The sequence below is a fragment of the Pristis pectinata genome, chromosome 3 (genome assembly GCF_009764475.1).
Source record: "Pristis pectinata isolate sPriPec2 chromosome 3, sPriPec2.1.pri, whole genome shotgun sequence".
Taxonomy (NCBI): Eukaryota; Metazoa; Chordata; class Chondrichthyes; order Rhinopristiformes; family Pristidae; genus Pristis; species Pristis pectinata.
In genome coordinates this window covers 82,677,637-82,704,304 of record NC_067407.1, presented here as the reverse complement: position 1 = coordinate 82,704,304, position 26,668 = coordinate 82,677,637, and the positions used below count along the sequence as shown (strand labels likewise).

Below are 26,668 nucleotides of genomic sequence, written 5' to 3'. Positions count from 1 at the left end.
TAGTCTCTGCATAATATTGAATCAATGAGCGAACTGTTTTTGTTTGCATCTTTTTGTGATTAAAACAATTGAAGATTGGGAAGAGAGTACTTAACTGAATTGTATTTTTCTTAATTATAGGAAATGTGGTCCAAATAAGTTAAACAGAATTTAGTAAAGTTGCTGAGCCCATACCAAAGATGGAGTTTCTAGCACAATAAATTAACGGTCTTATAAAATTCCAAAACAAAACCATAACTTAAGATAACTATTCAAATTCAATTTTCTGCACAAACCCAAAATTTTCCCTTGTACATCCAACAGCAATGACTCAATCTATTCTGAGACACACAGAATTACAAAGATTCTCAAATCCGAGCAACAAATGTGAAAGCTGTGTAGTTGATAAGGCACTTTTCTTTCAATGCGAGAGCCTTTTGGAAAAAGTTACGCAACTTTCTTTACCCTAACAAGAGGCTGGTTGCAACATAATGGAAACATGTTTCACTGCAAGTTGAGAACCCTGTACGAGAAGCCTTATAATTTGTGATAAAAAGCTATATTTTGTGACACATTTTGAGTCATGATACAGTACATTTCCAAGTATCAGACAGAATCAAGTTAAACTAAAGCATTTAAATAACCACAAAATATAATTCTATAGCTAGAGATTTAAAGACAAATGTGCCTTCCATGTAAGGAATTTTGCTGATGCAAAGAGAACACCAAGGTGTTTGTGGAACCAAATTAATACTCACAATTGTTCAATTAATAGAAAGAGGAATAATATAACAAAAATCATCATAGTAAGAGCTGCAGTACTAATTGTGAGCACTTATGATCCTTGAAAATATAATGACTGCATTTACTGCATGCCCCAATGAGGTCTACCAGATTAGTGCAGTTATTAACTGTCTCATTCAAGCCAACTTCAAGGAATTATTAAAATACATTTGAAAACAGATGGATTTGTATGTCCCAAGGAAAGGATACATCCAGTGAGAGCATGTACATTTACTTGTATATTAAGTCTCACATGCTTCCACCTGAATACCACCATGATCAGGAAAACCATCTCCATCCTTCAAATTGGACCATTCAGCTCACTGCACCCATATCAGTCAAAACTTCAGCCCCTGGTAGGTTATGACATATCCACTACTCAGCCTGGTGGTTCTTAAATGTGTTGACAGTTTTGTCCTCTATCAGAGTTCTAAACCTGTAGCACTCTCTGGGTGATAGGTCTTTACCCTCAACTCCCTCTCAATCCTTTTTCCAATTAATTTAAATCTTATATCCCCCCCCCCACCACCATTATTGACATCACTACGGGACATTGGTCCTTCTAGTTCACCTCATCTAATAATTAAATCTCTCCTCGGATTTCTTGGTTCCAAAGAAAATAACTACCAGCCCAGCCAATCTTTCACACAACCAAAATGCTCAAATTCTGGCAACATTCTCTCTCATCTTTGCACCTTTTCAAGTTGCATCACATCCTTCTTGTAGTGTGGCGTCGAAATTTTCACAGGACCCTAGCTGGGGCTGAACTTGTGTTTTATACAGTGTCTGAGTATGACAGAGGCTTTCTGTTTTAGTTTGCCGTATCCGATGTTGAATGTGCTTCACCATCGGGAAAGGGAATGGTGATGGAATCCATATTTGAGATTCATCCCCTAACCACTTCATCCCCACCTTTTTCTAATCACAACCATATCGTCTGAGCCCTCACCCTCTCTTCCCTGAATGCCTCCCACCTTCACAGACTGAAATGGCTATTTCCAATCTGTTTAGTTTAAGTTAATAACTTCTGGTCTTTGTCCTTTTCCAATAACTATGCCATATCCAGCTGAATTTTGATCACCATCAGTTGCACTGCTACCCCTTCCACCTACCCAGGTTCATTCTTCAGAACAAAGTCCAGTACTTCCTTTAAATTGTTGGACTTCCCTCATTCTTACTAAAGACATCCTCTTAAATCCATTTTAAGAATTCAGCACATTCTTTCTTTTACACTGTTTATGTCCCAGCTATTGCAACGATAATGGAAATCCCCTACAATTTCTGCCCTATTATTTTTGCATCTCTCAAAAAACATGCCTACATACACTTGGGTTGAAAGTACATTTCCAGTGTGATTGCTGCTATTTCATTTCTCAATCTATACGATCCCATTTGTTGACCCTTATAGCATATCATCCCTTCTCACAGCTGCAATTGTTGTTGGTTTAAAACCACTGTTGCGACACCTGCCTCTTTCTCTCCCTCTCAAGCCCATCTAACTCCTGTAACCAGAAGCTAGCATCCTTTACCTTAAGTCATTTCTCATTTACAGATATGATATCATGTTCTCATACACATTTCCATTCATCTCCTCTGTTGAGTTTATCAGCCATATCTCCTGGATTCCCTGAATCACAGTATATACCCTACTTGGCTGCCTTTCCCTCCACACCCTTCATTTCCTTCCACCTTCCAAACATGTTTATAATCCATTAATGTTCACATTCAACTGTGCCTTGCTCCATTCTGAAAACTCTCAGGTTCTCAATACCCCTGCAAAAATGGTTTAAACCTTTTCCAATGGATACCAATTCCAGACATGGTGAAATCAACTTATCCAACATGTCCATACCCCTACTTCCCCAGAACCAGTGCCAACATCTCAGAAACTTTTTCCGCTCACCCCTGCAGTCATGGTCATTTGCAATATCTCCGACACATTCATTAGAGTACTCCTTGAATAGCGTGATTCTAAATTGCCACAATGAGTCGCAAGTCCATTAGAACCCTACTGTAAAGAGGCAGGGAGGAACAAAATGGAAGCACCTACATAGATGGGTTATACGAGCCAGGGTCAACCACTGGCTGAAGATGGACCACACCACCATGAGAATGATACACTCATATTTGGTATAGGAATACCTAACTTAAAACTAGAACAGCAGCAATAAAGCAAAAGATAGAGTACTAAGTGCCTCAGAGGCAAGTTGCATGGATGCAATTTAAAAATCACCTTCATCACAGTAAGGTGTCCTAACAGCATAAACAGTCTGAAAAAAAAATGATGATGAAAATTGACATGGCAAGATTTCCAACGTCTGTGAAACCATTTCATCAATTGGGGGAATATTGTCCAGGGTTTCAGAAACTTGAAAATAGTATTATGTACCTTAAATGCTCACAAAGGTGAACGAAACATTTTCACAGAGGATTAATAAGTTGTGGAAATACAAAATAAGTTGTGAAATACAAAACAGGTCAAACAGGAGGAAGAAGGGAAAGAATTTGAAGGGAGGTAGCAACAGGGTGGGTAAATGATATGAAATTATAATTCACAAAGGATAAAGACCAACACAGACTGATTGGGATGAGTCACACATTCCCACACTGTAACGTCAATATATTAAACATAAAACAGAATATTCTCATTAAATATCTCAAGGGAAAACAAAAAATAAAATTCTATTAGCCAAACCAAACTGCCACCAGAGGAAATCAAGTCATCTGGAAAGATAATCCTTTCTGGACCACTCTGCTGCTTGGTACACATCCAACATAACTGAGTAATCTTAGGAATTAATAATGTGCATTATACTAACATTCTTCAATGTAAATTAACTGATAATTGTTGATTGAGACCTGATGAAGATATGAAATTTGGTTTTTGTATTTTACCAGCTCCCATACGGAGTTCATGCAATAAGACAACTATCCTGATCTGCCTTACTCTGGTAATATGGCAATATTACAGCCCCTACCCACAGTCTGTGCAGAGTGCAGAAACAGAAGCTAAGCCCTAGAGAAATTGGGAACAAATGTTTATCCACATTAAGTATATAAAGCATACACAAACCAAACCGAGCATCTGGGTCTCAGAATAAAAAAGGTGGACTCCTACAGTCCTCTCAATTTCTGAACAATATCTTTCCCAAAATTAACTACTCCCAAACAGTAACATCTGGACTCCTGATAATCCCATTAAATTACAACCCCCAGTTTTTGCAACTCTACCAATATTACCACACTAAAAGAAAACTTATTGCCTCCTAAATATGAACTGCTAAATTTCACCTGCATACACAGGAACCTATAAAAAGCACTCACCAGATTGCACAATAAGGCAACTTGCATTTAGTATTTTTAAAACATTGGGGTTTCATAGGAATATTAAGGAAAACACATGGAAACAGTGGGGAAGATGAACAAATGTTTAATCAAAGAGCTGGGTTCTAAGGAGCATTCTAAAAGGAGATGACTGTGGGATGGCAGGGTTCAGACAGTGGACACCATAGGATGATTAAAAGGTCATGGATATCTCAGAGGTGATCATATCAGAGGAGATTACAGTGGCATTAAGGTGTAACGAAATGGAGATTTTGAAACAAGGAAGAAAATCTTAAAATAAATTAATTTTTAAACTGGGTCAGCAAGCAATAGTTTAACAAGTGTACCAGGACTTGGATAGATTAGTACATGGGCATAGTTTTGGATGACATAGTTTTGGATGGCCTCAAGTTCATGGTGGCTAGAATTAGGCCAGCTGGGACTGCACTGGAAGAGTGAAGTTTAGAGATGACAAAGTCAAGGGTGAGGGTTTCAGCAAATGAGATGAGGTGGGGTGGAATTGGAAGATGTCAGAGAGTTGGAAAAGGGGATGAAAGAGGTGTGGTCTAAAACTCATCTCAGGATCATTCATGCTGGCTCAGTTTCAGACACTTGCTAAATGTTAGGATGGTGAGGTAGAGCTGTATGTCATCAGTACATGTGTGGGAAATGACACAGTTGTTTTCAATTAGGTTGCTAATTTGTAGTATGAAGACAAACATTTCTTTTGTATGATGCAAGGGGTAGGGAATGAATAAATGAACAATTTAAATAATAAGCAAAATGCAGTGAAAATGTCAAATATTCAAAGAAAGAACATGTGCAAGAGCAGTATTAGACCAGATCAATGTACAAGGCAAAAGTATGGTTGGAGCAAGACATGGAAGGTATAAACAAGCAGGAAGGTGGGTGGGGGAGGAGAGGTGCAAAGTTTCATCCATCAGCCTGCTTTGCATTAACATCATAATGCCAAGGCAACCATCGAAAATAATAGCATTAATTTCAATGGCCTTGTTCCTAGCTGAGGCAAAGAGTGAAGTTCCAATAGTCAGCATGACATTGGGTGAGTTAGACAGAAAAATTATTACCGTGATTATCCCTCAGAGGGTGTGCTGCACCGTGAGGCAGGTGGGGATTATGAACAAACAAATTAGGAGTACATCCGGCAAGCTTGCTCCACCATTCAATAAGATCACAGTCCAAATTCCTGCCTACCCCCAATAACCTTTCACTTCCTTGTTTACCAAAATTCTAACTACCTCTGCCCTGAATAATTCTGAAGATTCATGACCCTCTGAGTGAGACAACAAAAAAAATCTGAAGCTAAACAAGTGAGGGATATATATAATCAAAATTAAAACACATCTAGTATCTCGTCAGCAGTTATTCTGAGAAGCTTTTAGCCAATAAAATCTAGGTTTTGTTTTGGAGATCCTCCCTTTTAAATTTACAGCATTCTGGAAAATCCAACAAACGTTAATATGCACTTCTATGACAGAACCAGGAAATGGCTTACTTTCATCCTTTTGTTTTTTTCCTTCTGCCTTTTTCTGAATGACACCTGTAAAAAGTAGATTTCAAGTGTTATACGTGCAAGTTTAACAGCTGAATTTAGAAGCAGCTATTTACAGAAGCTTAATTCCTCCAAGGCTCCTTTGCACTATAACCTGGAGCATTTGCATTCAAAATGTATGCGCACCCCAATGGCCTGAATCCAGAATGGAGAACAAAGGGGACCAGACCCATGGAAGCAGCAGTATCAATTATCCTCTGCCTGTTCAAGTCTTGACACCCAATTTACACGTGAGATGAGTAACAGTGAAGCAGACAATAACTTTATATGAATCCACCATTACAATTATCCCCATTAAACATTTTATTTCATATAGATTTTCACAAACTTCAAGTGTGCTTTTACTTTTGATTGGTAACATGCACTTTGCAGTTTAATGCTATGCTAAAATATCTGAATAATTTCTACTTAATAATTAGGATGAATGTAACTTGCAATTTAACTACAGATGCAACCATTGAGGATCATATCTTTAACATATAACAGATCACAAAACTTGAGATAACCTACATCATCCTCCCTTCTTTTCTTAAAGATGTTATCCTCAGCTTCTCCAACTGCGGTCATAATCATCTGAACTCGTTCTAAGTTGACAAAACCATTTTCCGTAAGATATCCCTGAAAAGAAGAAATATCTTTGAATTTTATCTGAATTTAGTTTTTGGAATGAAATACACTCTCAACACTTTTATTTTTACTTACTCCAGTCTTGTGTACTACATTCTTGTAAATGCCAACCAGTCTATCAATTGCACCTTCCCTAAGAAATAAGTAGAGAGAGTACTCAGTTCAGTTTCAAGAATGTGTTGCGAATGATCAAGATTTTAGCCATGAGATCTGAACTCCAATTAAAGACAGTCAATTTTACAGAATCGTTTGCATTTCCAAATTCTGTCCCACCTTCGTAAATCAATGCAATCCATGAAATACTCAATTGTTCAGTGCATGGAAATGTTGCCCAAAAGTATTATTTATCCAAATATAAAAAATAAATTCTATTGTGATTTTTACAATATCCATGAGTCCTATATACTAATGAAAACTAAATTTGCAACATTTCAATTGTTATTGGTCACAACAAAAAAAGTGCCATCTCAGTCACAAAGCTATTATTAATATCAGTGCTTCCCACAACATGCCACCATCAAGTTGAAATGAAAAAAAAATCAAGGAAAACTCCCCAACTCTGCATGAAGTACACTGCCATTCCTATGGTAACCCAGAGCAGAGCATGTGCATTTCTCATCTTACAGAAGGAAGATAAATCAGTTAGGTGCATGATTAAAATTTTGCACCTGCTAGGTATGTCCCAGGGCTCAGGACATCTGGAAGCAAAATGGTGAGCAGAGAATCAGGCAGGTTAGTGGTTTTAAAAGCACTACTTCTCGGCCACAAGTTTTGGTCTCCAACTGTGGCTTCCCATTGATGCTATAATCGGTAACCCCCACATCACAAATTTACAATGAGGTCCTCTCGTTTTAATTTATTTATTTTTATTTAGAATGTCGGCATGGCCAGCAAGGGAAACATATACAGCTCATTGCTTATTGCCCTGGAGTAGATGGTGGAGGGCCATCGCCTTAAAATGATATAATCTTTCTATTAATAGGTACCCCCCCCACCATTCTCTTGGAGCTCCAGAATCTAGATGCAGCGACCATGAAGGGATTGCAAAAATATATCCAGGTCATAACGGCATGTGACATGGATGGGAGCCTGCACCTGTTGCTATTTTCCTTCTTGGTGATTGGGGATTATTTATAACTAAATCAATATTTACAGGGGAAAAAAAAAGATACTCCATATTTAAATCAGCATACCTAATTTCCAGCGAGGGCAGATGAGGCAGGAAATCATTTCCCACAAAGAAGCACATAAATACCCAGTCATCAATGCTCCTCTCAAAGTCGAATGTGAAGGGCAGGCTCGCCATTGTCAATTCTCTTTCCAAGTACTGGTAATTCAAAAAAAAATCTTTCACTGTACGGCAAACACCAAATACTTTCAGTTTAAATATTTCTTGAATTAACTCACCTCACGCAATACGGTTAACCGGATAAATATGAACTCAACTTCTGCACCACATGGAGCATTGCCTGCAAACTGATCAAACTGAAGGAAAAACAAACAAAAGCACAAGTTTGAAACTGCAAATCCACTGGGTCCAACTCAAAAAAATATCCTCCAATGAAGACCAAGCTTATTTTGGCTATTGTTACTCCACCCACACTGGAACACTTGTGTGCAAATTGTTGATCTCGCAAACTTGCCCTCAAGCACACCTCCATTTTTCTTTGCCCTATCTTTGGCAGTTCTGCTATCCAGGCTCCAAGCTTCGGAATTCAGCTGAAAGCTCTGTACTCATTCTCCCCCAAGGCATTCTTAAAAGTCTAATTTGACATTTTAGCTGTCTATAGCAGCTCCTCAACATGCTTCATGGGAGCATTAGATGCTTTATAAATGCCAGTTATGGCTTCATATTTCAACACGATCTTAATGGCCCAACTGGCCTTTCCTATAGTCTGCAGCAAATGATACAAATCGATTGCCAAAGAAATGCTTCTTTTGAAATGCCATGAATCAGGAGCTAAATGGAGAGACTAAATACAGACAGCCTCTTCCTTACATACAGCTCTTTGACCATTCAAAGTGATAGACAGTACTGTGTTCCTCAAAATGGGTACCCACCACAAAAATGTGCACAATTGCTAGAAAACATTTTTTAATAACTTGCTCAAATTATATGGTTTAAAAAAGGCAGCAAAAGCATCTGAAAATAGGATATCAATGAGAAATCAAGAATGAGGAACTTAAAACAATCAATCACTAAAGTAAAATTTAAGAAGCAAACTAAGTGGGACTAAGACTCGTAAATATCCTGCACCCAGTGTTCTAAAAGAGCAGGGGAGATGGTGGTTGTATTGAATGTAATCTTCCAAAGTATCCCAAATTCTGCAAAGATCCCGGTGAATTGGAAAACAGCAAACATAACACTGCTGTTCAAGGAAAGAGAAAAAAGGAAACTACAGGCCATATAGCCTAAAATCAATTAGTAATACCAAGGAAGTTGCAGTACAAAGCTCAACTTGATTAGGCAGTCAGCATTCTTCTACAAAAGGGAAATGATGTTCACCTATTTTATTAGAGCTCTTTAAAGATGTAACTTGCAGAGTAAAGAGGAGATAATATGTAATATATGTAATGAGTTTGATATATTTGGATTTCTATAAGGAAATCATGAGATGCCACAGAAAATGTCTCACACCAGGCTAAGCGCAATACGAGTATGAACTGGTTAATAGGAGGAACAGAGTAGGGCTAGAAGGGTCAATTTCAGATTGGCAAGCCTTAACTGGTGACATTTCAAGGATCAGTGTTTTTACAACTGATATTAATAACTTAGATGAAGAGTCATAATGAAATGTATCCATGTCAATACAAAGATAGAAATGGAAGTCTGTGAGGAGAGCATGAGACTGCAAAACTATATGAACATAAGTAACAGTTGTAGGTCACATGATTCACTTGCAAGGAATGAAGGTTTCCACACTTCCCAACAAAGTGGATAAGTAGATTATTTAAATAGGATGAGGTTACTAAATAGTGTTCTGACATATCTAGATGTCCCTGCACAAGAAATATGAAATTACCATACAGAGAGACTACTGGAATGCTGGCCTTTCATGGGGTTTCAATAAAACCATAATTATACTACAGAATAGAGTTTAGGTTTCCTCGTTTAAGTAGTGTAACACACCTTGGAAGTAGTGTGGTGAAGCCTCACTATTTGATATCCGAGATGAGGTGCTTGTCTTCTCAGGACAGACTGAGAAGAAGGGGTTTATACTCAGAGTTTAGAAAAAAAATGGGCAACATTCCCAATGAAAAATATTATTCCTAAGGTGCTGAAGAGTAGATACAAGAATATTTCTTAAGAGTTCAGGGTTAAAAGGTAGTATCTCAGCACAAGGAGAGAACTATTTGAGACCAGAAGAATTTGCCCCCTCCCAGCCCACCTCAGAGAGTAGTGTATCTATAGAATTCTTGAACTCAGAGGGCTGTAGAATGCCAACATTTAATAATACCACGCTATTTAAATAGTATTCTATTTACCCACTTTGTTGGGAAGTACGGAAAACCTCACATTTTTCCCATATGGTATTCTAGCAAATGGATTATGTGGCCCACTGCTAGTTATGCCTGCTCACTTAACCAGTACATACTGTTTTGTAGCCCCTTGCTGTTCTCTACAAGACTTGAGGGGGAGAAAAAAGATGTCTGGAGTCAAAAAGAATAGGGGAAAACAGGAAGGAAAGGGGACTGAAGCCAAAGGTAAGAGTAGCCATGATCTTACTGAAGGGCAGAACAGGCTTGAGGAACTGTATTGAGTTACTTCTACTAATACTTAGCTTGTTCTTATAATTTCAATTGGCTTTTTCAGTCTGTGAAAAGCAGACAGACTTGCAATGAATGATATTTAATGCCCGGAAAGTAGCAGCAAGTTATGAGATAAAAGTTCGTGACGTAGCAATGAATAAAGATTGAAGTGAAAAACAAAAACAAACAAAAAGGCATATGCTGGAAATCTGAAACAAAAGCAGAAAATGCTGGAAACAGCGGACCAAGGAGCATCTGTGGAAAGAGAAACAGTTAACATTTCAGGTTGAAGACCCTTCATCAGAGCAAAGATTATAGAGATTTGCTTGAAAAATATAGCATAATGTAAAAGACGAGGATGGAGAAAGATGTGAAAGTTGCTTTTAATTGAATAATTAACTACATCTAAAAATAAGCATTGCCAATCGTTATCTGCAACTTTGAAAATGGAGTCTCTTTGGCAGAATTAGCACGCGAGATTAAATTTGCATATAATACATCCTGCTAAGTTTTCTGAAGTCTGAAAGGCTAAGAGCAAGGTCAAATATCTTGAAATTTTGAAAAAGATGAAATATCTTATAATAGTTCTGAGCCACATATTGGAAATCTGTGGCAGACAGGAAGAGGATCTCAAATAACCTGCACTTCTTCAATAAAAGTCATCCCATATTTTAGAAACCTACAGTGAATATCAGCTTCCAGTTACATTGAAAATGAATTATTTTGAAGTGTAAATGATAGTAATGTATCATAAAAGGATTTCACTGATATACCTCTCCCTGCTTCTCTTTTGGCAAGCCCTGGCATTCGTTGATTTCATGACCAATCTGGCTACAAAGAGGACACGGTCTCTGCTGGTTTGGCTTGAACTCTTCTCTGATTATAGTGAAGTTCACTTCATGAGTTGCCAATCCTAACATGATAAGATCAGCTGTCGAAAGAAAACAGGATGTGCACTGTTTTATTAGCCATTTGTATGAAGCAATAGTGAAAAATAAATTTGATCCTTAACAGGATTAAATCTACATTGTTCGCAATATGACGTGAATAAGAACTACTGACCATCAGCCCCACACAAGCAATGCCGAGTGTTTGGATCATGGTTTGGTTGAGCTGCAAGATAAAAATTAACATTTGTAATAAAATACTATCAATTCTTCTCATGTTCTTCACTCTGTCCCTCCCTGCCCCCAAGCCACCAGCCCCTACGAAAATGTAGCATATGTACCTCGTTGTCTTCTTATGTAATCCATGATCTTGTGTTCACCTTCACCAGGAACACTTGCATCCGACAAAATAACCTAGTGAATTTTTAAAAAGGAATTCAATAGTTATGTTCCAATAGAAACTAGATTTCCATATTGTCTACCAGGCTACAGAAGTTTTTTTCTGTCTTAAAAGACAAACGACCATTGGGAATGGTGTTTTCATTCTAAAACAGTGCACAATTCAAAATAGTGACAGCACCATACAGCATTTTAAAATGGGCAAAAAGAAATGTATTGATCAAAATCTGGTGTAATTTTTGAATATTAGTCAAAATTTAGTTCCAGCTGTTTAAAAATAGATCAAAACAGAACAAAAATGTGAATGGTTTTGATTCAAGATGTTGCGTTTTGGTCTTATATGGCAGTTGACAAAACGTGCATTCTAATTAGCCCGATTTCACCAGAAATCACACCACAAGAAGTAAATGGCTTATTTAACTAGCCACTTGTGAGATCTACTTGGAAAGACTGCATGCTGTAATGGAAATTCATTAGTGCGCTAATATATGGTGTGATGGGGAGTGAGTGGACTGGAAGAGGGGATGCAGCAGGGGGCTGACAGTGAATGGGGTGTAGAAGTTTATACAGCTCAACTAGAAAAGGGCAAGCCATAGCAATTTTGGCCAATGCAAAAAGGAAGCTTAACATAGTCTGACCAATGGTTACAAAGTTTAAGGAAATGAAAACAGGTGAGTCAAAGAGCAAAATGTGGAAGAAGATGTAGTGTCAGAGCAAAAAGACTATTAAGAAACAAAACAGCTTCCAAATGGATACCAATGACAACCTGATCTTTGGGAAATGCCAGACTCTATAGCCATGTGGTACTTCCATTGCTATTTGCCAACAAAAATAATGATAGTTTTAGTCATCTCAAAAAGACTTGCAGTTATACAGTGATTAAGACAATCTTGAAGTCCTGTAGTATTTTATAGCCAATGAAGTCAGTCTGAAAGGTTGCTTTCATTATAATGCAGGAAATGCAGCAGCCTTTGTGCACACCAAGTTCCAACAAAACCATAATTTAATAATAATCAGGTAAATGTTTTCAGCAGGCACTGGCTGAACACAACAGATATTGGCCAGGACATTAGGAATAACCCCCTGTTCCAGTTATAGGGTTCTCTACCTAAGAGGCAGAATGGTCCTCATTTTAAAGCTACCAGGACATTTTCATCACTCCACTGTCAGCACAAACCTGTGCCCCATTTTCTGGACTGTAATGTGAACTCAACCATTTGGCACAGAAGCATGCATGCTACCAATCATGTTCAACAACCAATATATTACATCTGTGTGAGATGTACATGAAGGTAGTAGCACAAGGGTTGATAACTGCAGTGCAAGGCTTAAATAAGCCAGAATGAAGAAGGGTTACAACAATGTAGATCTCGTGTTGCATCTTGGCCAGAGGCCTTTTCAGCAGTAGCCATGGGTCAATAAGTGAATAGCAGAGTTGGTAAGGGGTTGGATGGCCTATTCTTATTCCTACTTATCATCTATTTTCTGATTTAAAGAGCATTATAAATGCATGGTGATGAAGATGGAAGATTGCCATTTTTGCTGGCTTGCTTGACAAAATAAGCTGCACTAGTACACTTTATAAATCACCTTTAAAAATTAAAACTAATGAACACTTACTGTTAAGTTTTTCCATCCAGGATCGCTATTTAAGCGATCAGCAATGTAGTATCTAAGACATCGTGCCAAGTTGTCCATGAATTCTGTTCCCTAGAATAAAGATTTCAATATTAAAATCTGAATACCATATGTACACTGAAATTTCATGTCCATTCTCCAATAAATAATACCTACTGGAGTAATGCAGTTGCTGTCAAACCTTTCTTTTACTTCTTCTGGGGGTAGGTATCCACCTGCAAATACACACAAAAAAAATCACAGTAGACATTCAAAAATCATCTTTATATTCATTTTCTAAAATGCTATGGCATTATTTAATTACATTTTTTTGATATTCAGAGGTTCATCACAGTAACTTCCAAAAGTACAGGTTGATCAACTGTTGCCATTGGAAATGGGATAGATATGAAAAAGGGGAGAGAAATAAATGCCACCATCAGAAGAAAATTGGGCAAGCACGGTAGCGTAGCGGTTAGTATAATGGTATTACAGCACCAACGACCCAGGTTCAATTCCGGCCGCTGTCTGTAAGGAGTTTGTACGTTCTCCCTGTGACTGAGTGGGTTTCCTCCCACATTCCAAAGACGTACAGGTTAGGATGTCATGAAGTTGGGACCTTTTCATTTTAAGAATGCCATTATGCCACACCATTTGGGCTTAAAAGGGTGCACATCTTCACCATTTCTGACAATACCAGAATGATACCATCAATAAACATATCTTTTCTTCCCTTCCATCTCATCATTCCAAGGAGCCTACATGAAAGAATTTTAAAGGAAATGGCTGCAGATAATGCATCTATTACAATTACACTTCCAAAATTCCTTGGATTATGGAAAAGGCATAATGGATTACAAAGTAGCAAATATAACATGAGAGCAACTGATAAAATAAGGAACAACAGATTATAGGCCTATCATCACTTGCACACAAATGCTCAAGTCTATTATTAAGAAATTATAAACACAATCCTTGGAATGTTATAATTTAAGCAAAGTGACAATGATTTTATGAAAGGGAGATCATATTTGTCAGATCTAAGAGCTTTATTTAAGGATAAATAATAACCAGTGCTTGAGACCTACTTGGTTTTCCAATAATGTATCATGTGAGATGTTATTACATAAAAATAAGGACTAATAGAGGGGCGAAATGTATCAGTTTAACTGGAGAAGAGAAGAAAACTTTAGGAATACATGGGTTACTTCCAATTTAGCTGGGTGTATTTAGTGAAATACAAGGATCCATTTTGGAGCTTCATAGCTACACAATAAGGGGTCTAAGCATTAAGAAAGACATGAGGAGGAATTTCTTTTCTCAAAGGGTCATGAATCTTTGGAATTCTTTACCTCAAGGAAAATGGAGGCAGAGTCACCGAATATACAGAAGGCATACTTGACAGACATTTAAACTACAAGGGGTATAGAAGAAAGCTGGAAAGTGGCACTGAGGCCAAGATTGGATCAGCCATGATTTTACTGAATGGCACAGCAGACTCGAGGGACTGACAGATCTAGTCCTGCTCCTAATTCTTGTATTCCTATGTACTGCTGGCAATTTTGGGTTCTGTATCAAAGGAAACATACAACTGGTTTCAGAGGTGCAACAAATGTTTTACTCAATTTAGTCTTGGATGAAAGAGTTATCTTATAAGAGATTAAGTGAGAGATTCACTGGAGTTTGAAAGAAAAGGCGAACTTGTTGAAAGTCAGAAGATACTGAGAGCATTTAACTGGACGCTGAGGAGCTACACACTCAGGATAGAGAACCTGCAACTCAATGGCATGGTCAAGGCAAGGAATACTCCATTCCAGATGCAGTCAAGAGAAATTCAATCATCTGTAAGTTTGGGAATCTGAAAAATTCTCTATTGCAGAGAATCACGTTCAAAGCTGAGGTTAGAACAATCACACCCTTTGACAATGACAAGCAGTCAGGATCTTACTGAATGGCAGAGCAGGTGCTAGGGGCATGGCCTACTCCTAATTCCATTTCTCAATAGAATTATGGCATACCTTTGGAAAGCACTTCTTTCCTCATTTTTTTCTTCTCCTCAGCTAGCTCCACTCCTTCTTTGGATGCACGAAATCGTCTAGATCGTTGCTGGTTCATTTTGGCACGAGGAGCCTGGAACAGTCAGTCCATACATTACATGTATTCTTATGACTTAAGCTACATTCAATTTGAGCTAGTGGGGGTGGGTGGGGGGGTTGGCAGGAAAGGGGTGGATATTTGTTTAAGCTATTGCATTACATTAATGCTGTGTCTTGCAGTTTTTGGCTGTAATTAATTATGATTATTGTCTTCAATATAATCTGACATCCCTTGGATACAACTGTACCTTTATGTATTGCCATGCACTGTCTGTATTATTAGTTGTATGTTACTACCGTAAAGGTTGAGGAAGTCCATAACATAGGTACATCGATTTACATTTAAGAGATAGGAAGGTCACAGGAATGGAAGTTTGGAGTCAAAATAAATGAAGCCAGATCTGGTGATATTGTCCTCCTGGGAATAATTAATCCCAAATTATATGGAGGTAACTGATGACATAAATAATAAAAAAAAATATAGACTTATCAAGGCAATCAATTATCTAATTACAAATGGTCTGCAGAGTGGTTAACATGAATCTGTCTGACTTCTTGCATCCACCCAAGAACAGGCAGCTAAACTAAACTTTATTACAATTACATCAACCAGGGTAATCTCAGAATTAAACAGTATTGTTTCACATAAGAGGATTAATGCAAGGGAAATCTTGAGTCATTAAAGATGATTTATTTATAACTGACTACAAAACAAGTGATGCAGGCTCAGCACCAAAGAAACCTTATTAAATCCTACTAAAAACTTAGAAGACTTCCAAGCTCACCAACATGGGCTGAGGACAAATATTAAGATATATAACTTTCTTTTGCAGATTTAACAGCAATTTGAAAGATAAAACAGTTTCTGAAACAGGATCATAAATCCTCCTGATTTGACTTCCCAATTTTGTGCTAAATGTATATAGAACTGGTCAGAATTCTGCTTCATACTGCAGATAGCATGCAATTAACATAAAAACAAAAAAAAATAGAGTAGATTGTGCCAAATGTGTTGACAAGAATGCCCTGGTGCAAAAATGTCAAAGTCCAATTAGCATTTCCTTAAACCTTATTCAAACTAAGCTTTCGAACATGAGAACACAGGTACTTACAACTCCACCCTTAAACCTTATTCAAACTAAGCTTTCGAACATGAGAACACAGGTACTTACAACTCCATCTATTGCCATATAAAGCAAGCGCCTCGGTCTAATGATGTTAAATAAGCGATCGATATATTCAAATATGGCCACCATCATTTCATCTTCATTCTTTGGAGCTGGCCTGCAAGATGCATTCAAAACAAAGATCAGAATTTTTTTTAAAAAAAAGGGAAAGAAACAGGGAAAGCTAGAGAAATAAAAGTTAAAACTTAAGAAATATTACTTGTTTTCAGGATGCGTGCAAGGATGAATAATGCCATTCATATCCAAGTACAGATTATCAAACTCCACTTCATTTGGATTAGGCTTGCTGCAGTCCACTGGAACTTTGACTCCATTGACTTCCTTAGCCTGCACAAGATTGAATAAAGTCATAAATATACAAATAAAAAACTCTGGAAATCAATTTTCATTCCGTTATCCCTCAAAAGGTTCATAAAGGAAAGTAACTAATTTAAATTAAAATTAGACTTTCCGTTAACAAAGATTACAGACCTCCAATGCAAAAGACTGGAAACCCACTCGGTGCTCAAGGTACATTCCTGGGAATTAGAGTACTAATTTAATCAGCTCTAAGGATTATCATGTATTCTGCGCTCAACAGCCAAGCAGCAACGTAATATGCTCTAACTGGCCAAGCATATCTGAGCAACATGGCCATGTTCAGCAATCAATCTGCGCACATTTGGCTAGCTGGTAAATTGATAAAATGAGGATTTTTTTTGTTTTGTAGTATCTGTTTTTGAAGTAAAAATATTTTCCCACCATGCCAAAAGTGGTATTTCAGACCAGTGCTCTACAGCATAGTGTTAACTGGGATAATAACGTGAAAACTATCTTCAACTTCAGTGCATCATTTGAACATGTCAGTAGCAATTACACAATTACAGTCACAGACAATTCACTAAAGCACAAGGATGAACTTCAACCCCATCTAGTTAACAAGAAAACATACCTGGAGTTAAAGTGGCCAGTGCAAATTATCACCACAGGTCCTGACATTAATCTATTACTGGCATCCTGAATACTTAAACAAGCAGATGGAGCTTGAGTACATCAGGATGTGACCATAAGACCAACATTGGCAAGAGCAGCAAACAAGCAAAGTCAATCAAAGAGGTAAAATTTTAGTAGAAGACTTTGGTTTTGTCACTCAGATCATCAGTAGGAACCTGTGGTCTGCTCCTTTCCCAGGCTTCTTTTTGCCCTCTAAACAACTCTTCTAAACTCATGCACTGGTCAGGGGAGGCTACTCCTTTGGGTAGGATGAGTGCACTCCACACACCCTTCTCCCCACCCAACTACCAAATATTTCATTCTAGTGGAAGATTAGAGCCAATTGTGCAGATCACACACAGGAGTTAAATTCTCAAAGGCCTCACACTAGAGGGCGGACTTCCCATCCACTTAGTCCCTGCCACACTGATCCCAGTCTTCATTAAAATCATTGCCATACTTTCTAAACAATTTTTACAACTACTAGATTGCTTGGCTTTGTTTAAGTCAGGTTCAAAGTCTTGCATGATATCAACAAGATCATGGTGCATCATGCTGGTGCATTACCCTACTCTTATGGTGCAATTGTATCACTAGAAATAAATAAAAAAGCAGCTCAGCTGAATGAAGTGATTGTGCCATACCATAAATGTCAGTATTCAAATACTCTTTAAGCTGAAGGTCAGATGCTGAGTGTAAACATTTGGCTTTTTTGTCCAAATCATAAAAGGCACCCTGACCCCTCCCCACCCCACCCCCAACCACACCACCATTTAATAATCTTACTATCTTACTTCCTTTAACTAAATAAAGAAATAAGATGAGTTTTGCCTCTAACCATTCCAAGATTAGCAAGAAACTTCTCCAGGCTCATCATCTACATGAAACATTTTCTAGAAGTGTGCCAGAAGTCATTTATCAACACCAAATAAATAGTGTGATTGGGGAAAGGACTGCAATGGATCATTGTTGGGTTAGGTTTGTAGGTGGTAGCTGGGAGTGCAATATAGGGAGGTAACAAGGTCATCAACTTTGAACCCAAGACACGTGATAAGCTGATGACTGCGAGAGGTCAGAGATTTAGGGGGCTAAGTATATGTAAATAATAGATACCGTGCAAGTACAAAAATCTAATCAGAAAAAAAGTTAACAGCCATTTCAAGAGATCTGAAATACAATGGTGCAGAAGTTACATTGTAATTATACAAAGCTCTCATTAGACATCATCTAAAGTCAGACATTCAGTTCTGGACACTACCTTAATACATATACTGCTTTTGAGAGAGCAGCACACAATTAATAGAATGATTCTAGGGTTATAAGAATAGACATATACTGGGCTTGTTTTTCCTTAGCTTGTACAAGCTTAAAGGCTGACCTCGTAAGTGTGTTTTTAAAAATGAACTGAAAATGTCAGAAGAAACTACTTCCTCTGTGGGGGCAATAATTTCAAATTAGAGTTGGGATATTCAGGGGGTGAAGGCTGCCAAGCATTTCTTCACACAAAGAACAGTAAAACTCAAAAAGCACTTCCATTAAAAACTGTTGCAGCTTGGACAACTGGATATACCAAAACAGTCAAGCAGTTTAGTTAGCTGTGTTCAGAAATGAACTGTGAATCAAGACACGTCCATAGAATGAAGATACAAACAAGTCATAATCTAATTAAATGGTAGAATCTGTTCCACAGTCTGAATGGACCCTTCCTTCACCCAAGTCTAACACAAGAATCGGTTCTTCTTCCATTCTGCCATTCACACATCAGATAGTCTGTAATTTTAATGAAAATTTTTAAGCAGATTAATACCATGAAAAAAAGAATACGAAGATATGCACCCTTTTAAGCCCAAATGATGTGGAATAATAGCATTCTTAAAATGAAAAGGTCCCAACTTCATGACATCCAGAGATCACTAAAATACCTCATTACTGCAGTAATGTATGAAATACACCAGCCAATTAATGTATAAACAACACAACCAGATAATCTGTTTCAGTTCTTTTACTAATTCAAAGGGTGTGGGTATCACTGCCAAAGCAATCATTTACTGCTCATTCTTACCTACCCTTGAGAAAATTGTGAGTTGCCGATTTGTCCACTGGGATCAGAACAGCAAAGGCACCCTCGCAGCTTTGTTTGGGCAACAAGCTCCAGGATTTTGACTGACCTCCCCTCCTAAACAATGACAGATATTTCTACATCCAGACAGTGTGTGATTTGGAAGACAATTTGAGTTAATAGTATTCTCATATTCTTGCCATCTTTGTCCTTCCAGAGGTCAGAGGTTTCAAGTTTGGACGTTGCTGCACTGCATCTTGTACACAGCATAGCTAGTGTACCTGTAGCAGGAGGAATGAATTTTCAGGGAGGAAGATGGGTGTCGAACAGACTGCAGGGAAGTTATTAGAGCTGTACTCAGTTGCCAAGCAGAGGGCATCACATCACATTCCTGTCTTTGGCCCCAATTAAGTGGAAAGTAATATTTACTCGAGGAACTCCTACAGATATGTCCAAGGAGTGAAATGACTGGTCTCCAGTGCCAACAACCATGTTGATTTGTGCTCCAGCACTATGTTGCTAATGTCCTAACTTGAACCTACATCCAAGCACCCATCACCCTTATGATTGGCAACATATAATAGCTTCCATTTAAGCATTGTTCAATTTTGCTTTTTTTCCCCCATATTCCTCTGTGATCTCAGTCTTTTCTCTAATTAACTTCAGCCCTACAAAAGTGCAAGATCTCTCCTTCCTCCAACCTAGTCTCACAATGGCCTCCAAATTTAGTTCACTCCACCACAGACAAGGCCTTAAGCACTCAATAACTTCCCTGAACGCTTCCACTTCTTTCCTCCTTTCCAACACTCCTTAATATCTTTTGCCTCAACCAAGGTTTTGCTCATCTGTTTTCTGATGCCTAATACAGCCCAGGGATAGGTTTTGTTTGGTAATGCCCCAGAGGCACCTTAGTATGTTAGGCTACACTGAATTAAATACATTGTTTTTTTTATTCAGCCAACTGAGTTCACCTCAGTTCCTCTAGACTTCAGTTTAAATTAAAGCTCTTTAACAGCATATTTGGTCAAATATTGCTTTAGTTTCAAGAACAGTTCCCATCTCTTGAATTCAGATCAAGTCCATCTTTGAAGCAAGGGTGTGGGAAGGTCAGGAGCCAAATGCCTCTAGGGGAAACCCACTGGGCAGAGAACAAGTTATTAAGCCACTAGGTAATGTTCATCAGTACTGTCAACAATCCCTTCCATCGCTCTACTGACTGATGGGACAGCAATTGGCAGAATGGATGCGTCCTGCTTCTTTGACCAGCTATGGTCTGTCTATTCTTCCAGTTTATCAAGTGGCTGCCAGCATTGTAGCTGCACTAGAACAGCATGGCTCAAGGCAATTAAATCTGAAGCAGTTATTCAGCACTTCAGCAATTTGTTACAGGCCATCACCGTTGCTGCATCCAGGTCACTTAGCCACTGTCACATGGAAATAGTCAAATTGAATGAAGATGGGTTCCTTTGATAGCAAAGACCTCAAGAATCAGAAGAAACCATCATTCAGCACAAACAATTCAACTTTTTTTTGCACTCCCACTGTATTCTAAGGATGCCTACTTTAGTGGACTTGTATTTTCTTTTCAGGGCTAGACACAATTATGTGAAATCTGTTTTAAATCAGAGACAATTATGCCCCAAAACATTAAGCAGCTCAGTTACATCTCAAATATAAGAATTCATTTTCCCATGGGTTTTTAAAAACAGTTGCAATTTTGCAGTATTTTCTCAGAGACTACTGGAAGATTTCTTACTCAAGTCTCTCAAGCAGGACTTGAAACCAAAATCTGTGACTCAGAGGCAAGCATGCCTCCAGAGTTAAAGCTAACATTTCTACTCAATCTTGAAATGCAAGTGAGAACCCTGATTTTTCTACTATTGGAGAATTTGCAAAATTAATACACATTTTGTTACACATGTAAAGTAATCTTTAATATGCTATTTAAGATTATTTTGCATTTATCAAAAATAGTTATGCAATGTAAAACAGTAATAATTGCTTAAAAAGTTAACTCTCCTCTACGTCAACTATTTTGCAGTCTCCTCCCCCCTCCAAGTTTACCAGATTTGCTGTGGCACTGCTCATCATGGGGACATTCCAGTTTAAAATAAGAATGATACCGATACATCATGATGGGACAAGACCTAGAACATCTTATGGGAAAGAACAAATTCAACTGTGCTGTAACTTGAGAAAGTGAAAGTCAGAACAAAATGGAATAAATCCAGGACTCAAACACGGTAGAATTTCATTAAGAGTAATAAACTGGAGAAGGATAAGGTGCAACAGAAAAGTGTTATAAAAATAATGTTCTGTATACAATGGTTGAGATCTTTGTCCATCTGGCTAATTGCCTGCACTATTCCTGCAAGTCCAATCAGCCTCATGCTTCATCTGATGGAGCTACCCCATAGGATCACAAGCAACAACTTAGCCTTGGGCACTGGCATCCAACCTCCAGCTCATTTCTTACTTCTGCATTGTAATGTGCAAGCACAGGTGACAGGAGCAAACTGCCCCACCCAATATAATCAGCCCGTGGTCTGACTCATTTGTTTCACAACTTGTTCATCAAAATGCTGGTTTGATTTTCATGTCCCTGATTTTTTTTTGTATGTGACGTCTGTACTGAACCAATCATTCTCAATTACATGAGATTTGTGATTATGTTCCCAATAAATTATTTTCTATTTTAATTTGTTGCAATGTATTGCACTTGTGTTAGTTACAAGTCCATTTCTCCAATGATGCTGATTTATCAACATATCAGAGAGTAATGTCACACAGACCACATCACAATGTCTCAGAATACAAAATTACAAGTAGTGCAGTGATTATAGTACTTGGTGTCATGAAGCCAAATATGCAATTAGCAATCTACCTTAAACAAAAAAAAACTCAATTAAATGATTCAACTGACACTCAAAACCATGTACACAGATCTTTTATTGACAGGACCATTTTCTGCACATAAAAATTCATTTTGCCTTCTGATGCCATATTCTTCATTTTGTAGAACAATTAGATAATAAAACCAACCGGACCTCCCAGCATGTGCTGCACGTCTAAGAATCAAGTACACAACAGGAGCATGTCCAATGTTAGTTTGCAACCTAATTGGACTGTTTCCCCCCCCCCCCCCCAAGGCTTGGCATAAGCTCAAATGTGCCAGTGACCTGTATTTACACTACACAATTCCACAATTACTCAAATACTACAATGCAATGTATTTTACATGCAATATGCATGAACTTCTAACAAGATACAGAATAACTATGCAGAGCAGACCATTCAGCAAATTGCATCTGTGCCAGCATTAACTTCAGTTTTGTTCAACTTGACTGATTTTAAACAAATAAGGAATAGCAATGTCCAAGTACCAGTAAATTTGACTGACAATGAACTTAAAATTTAGAAAGAACTTGAATTTATAGACTGTTTTTTTTAAACTTCAGGAATCACCAATCTTGAAATTTAGTTACTGCTGTAACACAGAAAGTGCAAGAACAGATTTACACATACAAAATTACCAAACCGCCACAAAATAAATGACCAGGTTACATATGGCAGCTGTGGTGATAGCACACAGGATGCAAATAACCCTTGAGCTAAACAGGTATTTCAAAAGTAACTACATTGATTCAAAAACTAAAACAATGTTTGTAGATTACCAGTGTGAATGAACTACTGGAACGCGTGAATAATAACAAATTGCTTAAAGGCCAGGGCCATTGCATTCACAGGTTTCTGTTCCATCATGGAAGACATGTTATCCATAAATTGAGGCTTACAACATAGGGGGGCCAACTGAGCCCATCTTGTATGCATTAGATCTTTCCCAGAGCAATCCAATGATTCCCCCAAAATACACAATATTGCAGATGTTAGAAATCTGAAATCAAAACAGAAAATGCTGGAAGTACAGCAATCAGGCAGCATCTGTGGAGAGAGAAAGTCAAGGTATCAGGTTGTTGATATTTCATTAAAATAGGAACAAAATCAGATCAAACAAGTTCTAAGATTGAGACACAGGGGAATGGATAACAAAATGAAAGGTCTGCAATAAGATGGGGTGCAAAAGATTAAATGACAAAATGGATGATTAAGTAAAGCAAATGATGAGTCTGGAGGAAGTTTAAACGGGAAGAGCAGAACCATCTGAAATCACTGAATGCAACAAGGTTGTAAAGAGCCCAAGCAAAAGATGAGGCTTCTCAAGTCTGCATTAACCATAAAAATAAGTAATACACCAAGGATAGAAGCTGAAGTGGGAGCTGGGCAGAGATGGAAACTCACAGAAGACTAGAAGCTCAGGATTATACTTAGATTGATTGGAAGTGCTACACAAATCAGTTTACCAATTCTCATTCGATCTCCCCATTGCAGAGTATACGTCATTGTGAATAGATAATGTTCCAAACCAAATTGGAAGTGGAAGAAAATTACTTATATGCCTGGGAAGCATTTATAAATCCAAATGGTGGGAAGAGAAAGGTAAAAAGGCAGATTTTTTCATCTGAACAAGATACCATGGGAAGGGAAGTTACTGGAGGTGATCAAGAAATGGGTCCAAGTCTTGCCCAAGGACCAGATGCTCTTAAAAGGAAGGGGGAAGATATGTTTGGTGATAGAATCAAACTAAGTTCCAACCTCTCTTTTTGTTATCTACTCCCTTATTCCTGAATCTCAGAACTTGTGTGATTTGTGAATTGGAAGTAGATGGGGTTGAAGACAAACATGTAAAACCTAGCTGTTGCTCAGGAAGGGAAAGGGATTAGAGGAACTAGAGGATATATTGTAGAAGTCCCATCAACCAAGGTGCCAAGGAATCCCCAAATAAGGAAAAGGATACTTTAGAAGCACTGACTTGGAAGCTGGCACAATCAGAGCAAGATGTGACAAAGCCAAGCAAATTAGTGTCCTCATAGAAAGTGGGGCAGAAGAAAGTCAGACAAGATGGCCATGGGAGTCAGTAGGCTTTAGTAGATATTGGTCATTAGTTGTGCCCTCTACATGATTGGTACCCTTTCCTTTGAATATTTATCCAATTTTCCTTTTGGTCTCTGTCCTAATAACTTGGAGTAGAAATATTCCCAATATCAATAGGTTGCTTATACAATAATTTTATTCAGTTTCTCTCTTGTTTATGGAAGTCCAAGGTCAATAGCTATCAAATACAAAATCCAGTTAAACCACACCCAAAATTACATTCTAATCTTCAAATCACTGCCTTATCAGCTGTGTACCCAAAGATACTGGCCTCCTACCACAATGATTTTATTTAAGCCCAAGTTTCTAACATGTACCACTAAAAATCAGAGTCATTGAAATTATTGGTAATAAAGGCAGCTGTTCAGATTTTCAAGTCCATTGCGGCCAAAAAAAAAGCTACTTAGGTTACTCTTTCTTCCCAGTTCTCCATCTGTACCCTTCCAGGTTACAGGTCTGCAAATGGTCACTTACATACCTTTCAAATGTAAAAAAGGATTTTGTCTTCAGCATCTGTTCCAAGTACCAAATTACAGATTCCCACTGACTAACAATCTTTTCTCGCAAAGAACAAAGACCATCTAACCCTTCTATCAATTAACTTGCATCTTATGGGCCTTAGTTTTTTTGTCCCCTTTGCCAAAGAAAATAGTTTATCCATAGTAGACCTCTCATTTTTGTGTCTTCATTTTAAAACTCACCCATTTCCTGTGTTCCAAAGAAACCAATTCAGGATCAGAATCAGGTTTATTATCACCGACTTATATGTCATGAAATTTGTTGTTTTGCGGCAGCAGTACAGTGCAAAGACAAAACTACTATAAATTACAAAATGAATGAATAGTGCAAAAAAAAGGAACAAGGTAGTGTTCATAGACCATTCAGAAATCTGATGGCAGAGGCAAAGAGGCTGTTCCTAAATCACTGAGTGTGGGTCTTCAGGCTCCTGTACGTCCTCCCCAATGATAGTAACGAGAAGAGGGCATGTCCCAGATGATAAGGGTACTTAGTAATGGATGACAAAGGCACAACTCTCCCGGCCTTCTTAAGATGTCCTCAATGGCAGGGAGAGTTGTACCTGTGATGGAGCTGACTGATTCTACAACCCTCTGCAGTCTCTTGCGATCCTGTACATCGGAGCATCCATACCAGGCAGTGATGCAACCAGTCAGAATGCTCTCCACCGTACATCTGTAGAAATTTGCAAGTCTTTGGTGACATACCAAATCTCCTCAAACTCCTAATGAAGCAGAGCCACTGGCGTGCCTTCTTCATGACTGCATCAATGCATTGGGCCCAGGATAGATCCTCCAAGATGTTGATGCCCAGGAACTTGAAGCTGCTCACCCCTTCCACCACTGAGCCCTCAATGAGGACTGGTGTGTGTTCTCCCTTCCTGAAGTCCAGAATTAATTCCTTGGTCTTGCTGATGTTGAGTGTGAGGTTGTTGTTGCAACACCACTCAACCAGCCAATCTATCTCACTCCTGTACACCTCCTCATCGCCATCTGAGATTCTACCAACAACAGTGGTGTCATCAGTGAATATATAGATGGCATTTAAGCTGTGCTTAGCCACACAGTCATGAGTGTAGCGAGCAGAGCAGTGGGCTAAGTATGCATCCTTGAGGTGCGCCTGTGTTGATTGTCAGCAAGACAGAGATGTTATTACCAATCCGCACTGACTGTGGTCTCCCGATAAGGAAGTTGAGGATCCAGTTGCAGAGGGAGGTACAGAGGACCAGGTTTTGAAGCTTGTTGATTAGTACTGAGGGGATGATGGCATTGAATACTGAGCTGTAAATTGATAAACAGCAGCCTGATGTATGCTTTACTGTTGTCTAGATGCTCCAAAGCAGAGTGGAGAGCCAGTGAGATTACATCCACTGTAGACCTGTTGTGGCAGTAGGCAAATTGCAGCAGGTCCAGGTCCTTGCTCAAGGCTGGAGTTAATTCAACCAGACAGCAGCAGTTCAGGCAGCTCACCATGTTCTTCTTGGGCACCAGTATGACTGCTGCCCTTATGAAGCAGGTGGGAACCTCAAACCACAGCAGTGAGGCTGAAGACGTCCTTGAACAATCCAGCCAGTTGATTGGCACAGATTTTAAGTGCACTGCCAGGTACGCCGTCAGGACCTGACACCTTGTGAGGTTTCACCCTCTTGAAGGATGCTCTGACATCGGCCTCTGAGATGGAGATGACAGGGTCGCCGGATGCTGTGGGGATCTGCACAAGTATCGTGTTGTTCTCCCTTTCAAAGCGTGCATAAAAGGTGTTAAGCTCATCAGGGAGTGAAGCACCACTGCCATTTATGCTGTTAGGTTTCACCTTTTAAGAAGTAATGGCATGCAAACCCTGCCACAGCTGTCTGTATCCAATTGTGTGTCTAACTTTAAACGGAATTGCCTTTTCACTCTCACAAT

The 26,668-nt window shown here is 38.5% G+C and overlaps 1 protein-coding gene across 1 annotated transcript in view; it reads right to left on the bottom strand.

Moving 5' to 3' along the window:
• xrn2 (5'-3' exoribonuclease 2) overlaps nt 1-26,668 on the bottom strand; it is an 88,340-nt gene that overhangs the window by 58,453 nt on the left and 3,219 nt on the right. The window contains exons 2-14 of the mRNA XM_052011537.1: nt 16,422-16,549; nt 16,208-16,319; nt 14,958-15,069; nt 13,117-13,175; nt 12,943-13,032; nt 11,265-11,337; nt 11,099-11,149; nt 10,810-10,967; nt 7,694-7,771; nt 7,480-7,613; nt 6,362-6,419; nt 6,170-6,277; nt 5,603-5,647 (exon numbers count right to left, since the gene is read on the bottom strand). Of these exons, the coding sequence (XP_051867497.1) occupies nt 5,603-5,647; nt 6,170-6,277; nt 6,362-6,419; nt 7,480-7,613; nt 7,694-7,771; nt 10,810-10,967; nt 11,099-11,149; nt 11,265-11,337; nt 12,943-13,032; nt 13,117-13,175; nt 14,958-15,069; nt 16,208-16,319; nt 16,422-16,549 (1,206 nt within the window). The remainder of the gene's footprint in view (nt 1-5,602; nt 5,648-6,169; nt 6,278-6,361; nt 6,420-7,479; nt 7,614-7,693; nt 7,772-10,809; nt 10,968-11,098; nt 11,150-11,264; nt 11,338-12,942; nt 13,033-13,116; nt 13,176-14,957; nt 15,070-16,207; nt 16,320-16,421; nt 16,550-26,668) is intronic.